This window comes from Daktulosphaira vitifoliae, unplaced genomic scaffold, assembly GCF_025091365.1.
Source record: "Daktulosphaira vitifoliae isolate Bord-2020 unplaced genomic scaffold, ASM2509136v1 Scaffold_3, whole genome shotgun sequence".
Taxonomy (NCBI): Eukaryota; Metazoa; Arthropoda; class Insecta; order Hemiptera; family Phylloxeridae; genus Daktulosphaira; species Daktulosphaira vitifoliae.
The window spans coordinates 39,862,310-39,873,630 of record NW_026099574.1 but is presented as its reverse complement, the minus strand read 5'-3'; the positions used below and the strand labels follow the sequence as shown (position 1 = coordinate 39,873,630).

Sequence of the window (11,321 nt, the reverse complement as noted above, 5' to 3'; positions counted from 1 at the left end):
GGAGGTACTTTTGCACTAATTGTGGCCGCAGCTACAACCGACGTACTAACCTTATGCGCCATATGAAATTAGAATGTGGTGTTCCTAAAAAATATAAATGCCAATATTGTTTTAAAGCATTTGCCCGAAATAACGAACTTACCAAGCACACTTGGTTAATTCATCCTGAAAATTATTTAAAAATATAAAAATAATTGATATATATATATATCTTATATTTCTAGCAATATTTTAGTTCTATTATGTTTTTTTATATTTTACAGTGATAATATGTAAACACTACTTTTTTTTTTTTTGATACTGAATTGTATTTAATCACTTATTGTAAAGTAATAATAAATAAAGAAAGAATTTTTTTGCTTAAAATTATCTCTATAAGTGTTACTGTATTAAGATTTAAAAGTAATGATAAAATCAGCATAAATTACTTAGATTAAAATGTAATTTGCTCGACGTTTGACTTCAATGAAAGTTAGATTTAGAAATTTTAATATTATAGAACAACAAATTGTTTCAAACAAATAAGCATTTTTATCGATCACCGGTTTAAATACGGTGTCGGATCTTACAAAGAACAAAAAATCAATTTGAAGATAAAATTTCTCCGTTTGGAGATAATGAAAGTTTTTTTTTTATATTTATATCCTCAGTCATACATTTATTTATACTTTAGTTTTTGATTAAATTTTTAGCGCTATCTAGTAAAATATTCAAATAAATTAATCAAAGAACTGATTTAGTTTTTCATTAAACAATAGCTATAGATGAACACCTATAGCTTTGCTTTTTACAGCTTATAAGTTTTATCCCACTATAGCATTGATTATTATCTTTAGTTAAACAACTCATGTGCATTTTTAGGACAACTTCGTTTCTTATGTCCAAAAGGATGCGGCAGAAGCTACAATAGAAAAGACAACCTAAACCGACATTTAAAGTATGAGTGTGGTGTACCTAGGCAGTTTTCATGTCCTCTGTGCGATAAAAGTTTTGCTTACAAAAGTAACCTTAAGAACCACGCAGCCATGGTGCATTTGACTAACATCGACATCAAAGTCTGACGATTTTTTAAAATAATTTTTAAATTATTGTTAATTATCTTATATTTTTTTTTATATATATTTAATAATATTAAAGTAATTTTCAAAGCTATCATCTTGTTTTGTTTGAGTATGAACAACGAATTTTTACGTGTTGATGCTTTTTATAGAATAGTTCAAGCTTTTGTATTCATAAATTTTAATTATTTTTGTGATTTTGTTACAATATTAATTAATGCAGATAAAGTAGTAGTAAATTAAATGTTGGATGTTTGCTTAACTTATTATCTTTTGTTTACCAGGAAATTTAATTTTGCAACGGTTCTATTGCCCGAGAGGTTGCGGCCGTAGTTATAAACGTAAAGATCACTGTCAGAGGCACATTAAGTATGAATGTGGCGTACAACCGAAGTTTAAGTGTTGGTATTGCAACAAAATGTCCCATCGCAAATCAAATTTGAAGATACATGTTATGTCCGTGCACAAAGTTCAGTTTGATGAAACACAAATTATCTGTACTGATTAATATAACACGTTTTGAACTTGTCATTAGTACTTTTTGTTTTTATAGCAAATTGATGTAGTTGTTCTTTCAACACAAATCATTTCAGTGTTCATATTTCACTGTTAAAAATAATGCTGAGGAAATATTTAACTTAATCGTTTTTCACTTAACGTATACAGGGTCGCATGTAGGGGGCACTGGGTGCTACGTACTCTGAGCGTCTGGTTTTAAGAGTGGCACTGAAGAGAAAACTCAAGCTAATTAGCCAGAAATATAAATTTTATTGTAAAAGATCATTTTTTTTTTTGCATACAAAATATAATAGCGATGTACAGAAAAAATGTTTTGAGTAAAATAAAAAGGTCATTGCGTTGGTAGAATTGAATACTCTGTGCAGTATAATTCCTAAATGCGGCCCTGGACTGTTTTTCTTTTCGTTGTGAATGTTTTTTGTATTCATTATTATTGAATGAAACCATTATCATTATTTTATAATTTCTCTTGTGTATAAATATTGTTTATCAATGTAATTATGTACCATTTGAATCGTGTTAAAATAAAATAAATTTCTGGATAGCAAGCGATTAGTAATTTAAAATTTATTTATTAATTTTATCTTGAGTGTAGTTGCTATATTACTCCTTTAATATATATATATATATATGCATAAATAATAAATAATAATATTGGTTAATAAAAATTTTATTTTAAAAGTTTATGTGTTTACTTACAAGTATTACTCGTTCTCAATTATTGTTTGTTTATTTTTTTAGCTATACCTTTATATTACTGTTTAAGAAATTGTGGAAGATATTATAGCAGGAAGAATAGTATGACAAGACATATGAAATTTGAGTGTGGCGTTCCTAAACAATTTTGTTGCCCGTATTGTAAAAAGATGTTTCATCGAAAATCAATTTTAAAGATACACGTAATGGCCGTACATAAAATGCAATTTGACGAAATACTAACAATTTCATGTTGAGTTATTAATTTATAAATTAAATGTGATTAATGCATATTAATACTACTTGATACCTTTTAATCATCCAATAATTCTTATTTAATACAACAAAAGTCATGTTTTCCAAATTATCAACTTATAATTTTTGTAGTAAAATTAAATAAATTTAATTAAAGCTAAATTAATATATAAATGTTTAAAAATTTTAAAATAATAATAAGAATAAAAAATGTATTTAGTTATTATAAAATATTTTGTTTTTAGTTGTTGTACGCAAAAGATCTAATTATATATATATATACTAATGTTTAAAAATTTGTCTTTGTCAAACTAAATTTTAACTAAAGTGTTTGTAAAAAGTTATCTCTGTTGATTTGTTTAATTAAATATTAATAATTTCTCTACATTTTGTAATCATTCCTTTATAAGTAAAATAATTTAAGGTTTACTTCAAGTAAAATTTATTTATTTAATATTTTTTATTGTTATAATTTGTAACATTAATTTTGATTTTTTTTTCTCATAAATCGTTTTATTTTATTTTTCAGGTAAAATGTCATTTCATTGTTTAAGGAACTGTGGAAAAAGTTATAATAGAAAATATAGTATGCAAAGACATATGAAGTACGAGTGTGGCGTTCCAAAACAATTTGTTTGCCCATACTGTAACAAAAACTTTAGTCATAAGAGCAACATGAAATGTCATGTGGTTGTATTACACAATATACACAAATTATAATACCTTTATTTTCTTTGTTATTTTTTTGTGAACTATAGTATTGAAACTTTATTTAACTGTTATTTTTAAGATTGTTTATATCTGTGTTAACGTACCTAAAATAGTTATACAATTTTTTGAAGTCTTTATTTAATATAAAAAAGACAAAAGTATACTGAACACTTATATTAATTAAAAAAAAAAACTGGCATATTTTGTTTTTATATTTTAGTTTGTCTGATTACAAAAATAATAGAAATGAATATTCTATTTTAACTTGCCACCTGTATTATAAATATATATAAGCTATTATAAATAGCTATCGTAATTATTAAAATAATTCATACAACTTCGATGTTTAATATTTAAAGTAGTTATAGTGAATAAATCATTTTCGGCTTTTCAATTAACGGGTGCTAATTTCTTATATTATGTTTAGTATTTCTGACATAAAATAATTCGCTAGTTATTTAGTTGTACTCAGTTCGATTAATAGTCTTAGCAATTATTACTGAATTAAGAATTAATTAACTTTTTATTTCAGGGAATATTATTTCAGCCAGTGATCGATATTATTGTCCTAGAGGTTGTGGTCGAAATTACAAGCGAAAAGAAGATTGTGTGCGTCATATGAAGTTGGAATGTGGCATACAACCCAAATTTAAATGCCAATTTTGTAACAAAAGGTCACATCGCAAGTCAAATTTAAAAGTTCACGTTGTATCTGTACATAAAGTCCCTTTTGAAGAAACGCAGATTATCATATTATCTAACAGTTAAATTCATGTCTTTATTTTGTTATTTCTTGTAAATATATTGTAATGTCTCTAAATAAGTTGACATTTATTTCGGTCTTTGTTTAAGCCAAATATATGAATGTTGGTTATCAAGCTTCACAAAATAAATGTACATAATATAATTTTACAAATAGGTATTGTGCAAAATTACACATAATTTTTTTTGGTGTTTGATTATTGCACGATTCTAATTTCAAAAATACTTGTGTTAATGATGTATCAAATTAGAATCATTGAAAAACCATGGTGTTCTCACGATATTTTCATGGAGAGGGTTATATATATATATATAAGTTAATTTTACTACTCCCATCAAATGGTATATTAAAAGTTCAAATATTTTAGGAGGAACTACTATTGTCCCCTTTGACCACATTTTGGTTGGACGTATTTTCTAATACTAATAGTCGCAATTTTTTTGATTGATTATAGTAATTACATATTGGAGGTACTTTTTTTATAACAAAGAAAAAAAATAATTCATTAGGTGACTAAGTGGGGGACCACCGAGCTACCTAATGAGAGGCGGACATTTTTTAGTTATCTACACTCAGAAAATATGTAAATTCACCCCTGTTGGATTGAAAATAATGAATAAAAAAAGATATAAACAAATTAGTAAATTATTACATTATCTTCTTTTCTCTTTTAAAAATTTAATTTTATGGTAAGTCTTTTACTGGTAAAAATACACTTAATTAAATCAAGGTTCTGGAAATACTTTACGATCTTGATAAATATTAGTCTTTTAATTATATGCTTATTTTTAATTTTGTGCAAAAATGTAAAAAATATTTAGTAAATAAGTTTTAGGTTAGAATAGTAAGTTGGCATATTAATTAAATTTGTTCAATTTAATAAGTTAATCTAATTTAATATTGTATAATTTGCAATAAAGAATTTTGTTAATCGAGTAAGTTGTAGAAAATAATTTACTAGAAAGTGCTGATCTGTAAAGACAAATTGATATTTCATAGTATGCGCAATATGCTTAAAATAGTGTTTTAATGACATGTCCTACATTTCATAATGTTTTATTGAATTATTACTGCGAATTATACATTTATATTATGAATGTATCAAACAGTAATTGGTATAATGACATAGATTAATTACCATCTAAGAGTTTTAACATTAGATGTTGACCTTATGTCATTTTTTAAACACTGAGGTATTTGAAATACTATAGGACGAACGAGAAAAAAACGATAGTTTCCCATTGTAATTAAATTATGAAGTTATAATAGTTTTCTCTTAAGTTTTGCAAATATTTTTTATTATTGTTGTATGGTCATATTAACTTTAAGTAGAAAAATAATTTTTGGTTGGCTTTTGCGTTCGGGCTTAATTTTATTTTAATGATAATATAATATTCACTACTTAATTAGCAACGTACATTAATTTTTGTGATGGTATTCTTCACTAACCAGTATTAAATCTTTAATTGGTACGATTAATAATAATGGTAAAAAATTTGATCCACAGGACAAATGATATTTGCTGTCAATAGGTTTTATTGTCCTAGAGGATGTGGCCGAAGTTATAAGCGTAAAGATCACTGTTGGAGACATATCAAGTACGAGTGTGGAGTGCCGAAACAATTTAAATGTCAACATTGTTCCAGAGGATTTGCACATAATAGTGCGTTGAAGAAACACATTATGGTTATTCACAAAGTGATTCCCAAGGATTCTGTTGAAACCCCCCGTAGATCTCATAAGTATAACATCAGCAAATGAGTGTCGAAAATTATTTTGTTTTTATGATTACCAATTAATGGTTTTTCATTACTGGAATTAATGTTCAAAAAGTTTTACATTTTCTCACGAGGGTTATTATGTTTTACAAAATGTGATGAAAATTACAATATTATCGAACTTGCAAGTTTTAGTACCGATTGAAGATTGTTCTATGTGAACTATTATCATGTTTTAATTATATTTTAGAATTTGTATTAGGAATATTTTTTTACAAAAAATCAAAACTGAATTATTTTTAAGTGTTTTATTATGAATTATAATTAATGTATAATTAATAAAAGGGTGGCATTACTAACATAATTGCATCAGGGAAGCATTTTTATTAATGTAATTATTTATATTTTTTAGTTAATTAATTTTTTTGTTGATTTTTTATAAAATAATGATTTTTAAATTAATATACATTAAAAAGAAAAAATGCGAATTAAATAGATGTATTTCATTTATACTTACCTAATAATTAGTTATTAAAAGGAGAAATTATTTCTTCTTTTTTTTTATCTTGGCGTGATACTGTCGATATGAGCAAGCGTGAAATGATTAATCTAGTTAGACCTAAAATGGCTTTTATTTTAAAAATAAAGTGTAATTAATGTTTCATTAGTGATAATTAAAATTTATTTATTGAACACAAAATACTTTGACTTTCTTCTATATTATTTGATATATATCACTAATTTTAGTTATATATATATATGTTTTTTGACAACTCTTGAATTTATCTTTTGATTGGTGCTATGTTTTATGACAGATTAACTATTTGTTCATAACATCTAAATTTAATTAGAGTATTGAATCAGAATAAAAGTTACTCTTAATAACTATTATAGTATAAATTTCATAAAATAATTTTTATGTCTTTAAAGCATAATGTTGTTGTCAACGTTTTATGTTTTCAATTATTTAATAAGGTAGTTAATTGTGCTAATAAACTCATATTAGTTGAAAGATGGCGTGCTCAGTAATACAAACATTTGTCAAATGTGCTTATTTTTAAGTTTAAATCAAGTTAGGAAATAATGATAATATAACTATTGATGAGGAAAGTATTTAAGATATTGTTTAATTGATGATTTTTTTTTTTTGTAGATTTTCAAGGTAAATTTTTATGTCCAAGAAAATGCGGTAGGAGTTACAAATGGAAATGTAGTTTAAAAACACATTTAAGATACGAATGCGGAGTTCCAAAACAATTCATGTGTTCGTTGTGTGAAAAGTTATTTGCCCATAAAAAACTACTTAGAGCTCATTCAGCAGTTATTCACAACATTTTCCCTAATTAAATTTTTACAACTTATAAGTAAAAATTATTTTACAAGATATTATTTAAGTCTATATTTAAAAATAAATTGATGTATTAAGACTAATAAATGCAAAAATTGTACACGTATTTCTGTTTGTTATTTTTACATTTTTACAAACAATTGTTTGAAGGAATTGATAATACAAAATTAATTTTGTAACCAACTTTGTATTTTATGAATATTTGAATTTTCGGAATAATTAATCATTTTTAAACTTATATATCATATTTTATAATTATGATATTCTTACATAATTGTTTATTTATCAAAAATTTATCAATATCTTACCTTCTTTATTTATTAAAGAAATTTGTATAAAATAATTTAACTGTAATAAATAGAAGAAAAGTTGGAGTTATGTAATTTATTTATTAACATAATAATAATAAACTCATTAGAGTTCAATTACATGTGAATTTTTTTTCATATTTAACTCAATAAATTAAACCATCTTCATCATCGTCATCTATTAAAGGCTTTGCCTTGTCGTTGAAGCCACTCCTCTCTGTTGGACGATCAATTTTTCATTGAAACAAAAGACACATAGTTCATGAGTTCACGGATATATTCAAAGTATTGTTTCCTTGGGCATCTTCTGGTTTCTTCCCAGTTATTTTTCTTTCGAAGATGTCAATAATAAAATCATTGTGTCGGATTTTGTGTTCGATTAACTTAATTTTTCTTGATTCAATCACCTTCATCAGATGGCTTTCTTCTCCTACTTCTTCTAGCACTGATTCAAATATTTTCTTGTTTATCCATTTTGTCTTTTTCATTTTTTCCATATCTATAACTTTAATGCTTCTAGTTTGCTTCTTGTCAATTGTTCATGTTTCACTACCATATGAAAGTACACTCCAGACAAATGTTTTAACTAAACTTTTATGTATGCCAATACTCAGATGTTTATTGGCGAGAAGCTGATTTTTGTTCTGGAATGTTTGTTTTGCCAATGCTATTCTCTTCTGATGTCTGGTATTGATTTATTGAACTATTTTAAGGGCGGATAAAAATTAAGAATTATATTTAAGATTATAATGACTTTGATTTATAAAAAAATAGTTATTAATAAATTCTAATAATTATTACTTTTACTCAGTTGAATAAAATTAAAATGTATGTTTACTAGGATCAAAGGAAATTCAGGATGTTAAATTTTGTGGACTAGAAATCGTGGTCGAAGTTATAAAAGAAAAGATCATTTAGATGCTCATTTGAAATTTGAGTGTGGTGTGTCCAGAATGTTTCAATGTTCTTATTGTCTTAAACTATTTGTAAGGAGCAACACTGATAAAATTATTATTTTTTTATTAGAATATGATGATTTTTGTTTAAAAAAATTGGTCTATTTTGTTCAGTTATAGGTTACTAAATTACCTCAGTTTCTACGCTCAGTTTATAACATTAAGTGTCTATATATCTTAGTTCTGGATTTTATTGTTTTTGTTTTATTAAATTTAAAATTCACTTATTTAACATGATTGAATATATTAAAATATATGATTTTTTTTATTATAATAAATTGTTGATCTAATACAACGTAGGTACATGGAATATTATCTACAATATTAGAAGAACAAATTGATGGTTAAATCAGGAAACAGAATACTATATAATATTTCGAAAATAATTGTAGAAAATTAATTATTTTAAAATAATGTTAAGGATTTAAAAATGTGTTATTCAAAATTACCCACAAATTATTTTATAATAAATTTAAATTAAAAAAAAAAACATTTTTTTAAGTACATTTTAGTTTTTATTACATTTCACAATAAAAATATATCAGCTTTGAGGTATTATAATCAATAAGAAATTAATAAAATAGGTATTTTATAGCTTATTGAGGAGATGACTTTTATGGAACGTTTGCTTTTATTCGATATTCAATTGTATTTAAAACGATTTTTTTCAGGATTTGATGGAAGATATTTTTGTCTAAATAATTGTGGAAATAGTTATGTCCATAAAACTGACATGTATAGACATTTAAGGTACAAGTGTGGTGTAAAACCAAGATTTCAATGTGTAGATTGTAATAAATGTTTCGTTTACAAAAAAAATTACTGTTATCATATGGCAAATCACCATAAGATATTCGTTATATAATAATTGTTTTGGTAAGTTGTAGAAGGTTTTTTTTTTCATTTGTCTATATCACTATTTGTTTAAATTTTAATTTAATCTTTTTAGTTAAATACATTATGTTATACCAAAGTTTTTAAACATTTTTGTGTATTTATTATTTTACCGCGTCCATAAAAATATATGCCTTATGATTGGAGTTCTTTGAAAGAAGTAGTGTTTCTTGTGCATGCATGAATATTAACCATTCTATTTTTACTATAATTACCATAATTCCAATTCAAGACATAAATACTAGTTAATAAAAGTTTTATACTAATAATTTACTCTAGCGCTAAATTCTGAATATTTTTTTTATTGACAGTATCGTTTAAATGTGTTATAATTAATTATTTATGACGTCACAAATGCATATGTAGATCGTCTATGATTTTTGATATTTTCTGTCCTATTGTTGTTTTAGATTTTCTGTCAATAAATTATTTTATTCGTAAAAAGTAATGATATGAAAGTTGGGACAATGAATATTTTTTCAGACCCATTATCAAATATGTGTAAATGAATAATAAATTAAAAACAGTTCTTTAAGAATCTCTATAATAATATATATTAAAGTTTTTATAGGTTAAAGAAATTTGTTTTACCAATTTCATCAATCTTATATGATATAATAGTAGAATTTTCAATTGTGTAGCTTTAAGGAATTGCTTTATATTGCTTTAATGTCACACAACTAGTTAATCAATTTTCTTTTTAATTATTGTTTGTTTTAGAACTCGATTTTATGTTTAGAATTAAGAGATGGGCATGTAATAACTGCAATCGAAGGTACAAAAACAAATCCCATTTACAACGTCACATCAAGTATGAATGTGGGGTATCTGCTATGTTTGTCTGTAATTTTTGTCAAAAATCATTTAAACACTCACATCATTTAAAGGGTCATCTCGGATTTGTTCATGGGATTTTACAGTGAAAACTTTTCATAAATTTAATTATAAGTGTTTCTTTTATTTACATAATTTTATTTTGTTGATATTATATTTTACTAAACTTAGAGTTGTTAAATGCTAATTTTTAAATACATTTGTTGTTATTATTATTTCTTTTTAAATATTAAAAAAAAAACACTCCAGATTGTCTTTATCTATAGAACTTGTTTTTATTGATGTGTATTTACAAATAAGTTAAACCAAAGTGAACTATTAATTTAATAAAAAATATTTATATATTTGAATGCATAAATTATTCTAACTAACTTAACCTGTAGGGAAACACAAGATTTCTTTAAAGAAATCAGCACTTTTGGACGTTATTTGACAAAATCATTTCAAATAATTATTAAAAACAGTGTAATTGGAAACTATCAACAAGCCATGGAAAATACCATGAAAAATATTTTTTGAACTTCTTAATTCTAGAGCCAGTATTGATCTCGTTTCCAATTAACCTTGAATTAAATATCTCCATAACTAATCTTTATATTTTTAAATATTTACTTGAAGATAGATACCAATTGGCAAATTTTCCTAACCATTTTTTTTTTAAATAAAAATAAATATTTTTTGATGCCTATTAGTAGTGTGTTCCTGGCTACGATGCATGTTTTTAATGCTTTATTGTTATTCAGTTCTAATTTTCATAATTTTAACGTTAAACTTTCAGCTTTTTCTTTACAAAGGCGGATGTTTCCTCTCAAATATGTTTGTCCAAAAAATTGTGGTCGTTCTTATAACCACCGAGCCACTATGAACCGTCATCTCAAATATGAATGTGGTGTACCACCGCGGTTTAAGTGTAATGTTTGTGGCAAGTTGTTTGCTCAAAAGGTTAATCTAAATACTCACCTTGTGTCTGTACACAAGATTCGATTGAACGCTCCAGTACCAATTCAATTGAACTCGTGTTGAATTCGATTTGGACAATAAGTAAAATATAAACTAATATAGAACTTATGTTTTTATGGAAAAAATGTTATTATTAACTATTGTCGTTATTATTTTTAATGTTTTTGTTATAATATACTCACTATACTAATTTTCAATTGTCAATTCGTGTATATTATTATATTATAGTGATTCATGATGAAAAAATCTGCTTCAAATTTATTAGAAGAGTACCTAATTATATTCCTATAATGAGCTTATT

At 24.8% G+C, this 11,321-nt stretch overlaps 2 protein-coding genes and 1 long non-coding RNA gene across 3 annotated transcripts in view; 2 read left to right on the top strand and 1 right to left on the bottom strand.

The window, feature by feature from the left end:
• Window positions 1-11,321, bottom strand: part of LOC126902674 (uncharacterized) — a 236,250-nt gene that overhangs the window by 155,756 nt on the left and 69,173 nt on the right. The window lies entirely within an intron of this gene.
• LOC126902160 (zinc finger protein 761-like) lies at window positions 2,246-4,266 on the top strand (the record flags this gene model as incomplete). Its single annotated transcript, XM_050679186.1, has 3 exons — window positions 2,246-2,525; window positions 3,058-3,245; window positions 3,759-4,266. Coding segments are annotated over 3 exons (717 nt in total), but the record flags the coding sequence as incomplete, so codon positions are not given.
• On the top strand, window positions 5,763-10,065 carry LOC126902688 (uncharacterized). Its single transcript, XR_007703302.1, has 3 exons — window positions 5,763-8,362; window positions 9,004-9,208; window positions 9,966-10,065. It is a non-coding gene; the product is annotated as an uncharacterized LOC126902688 (long non-coding RNA).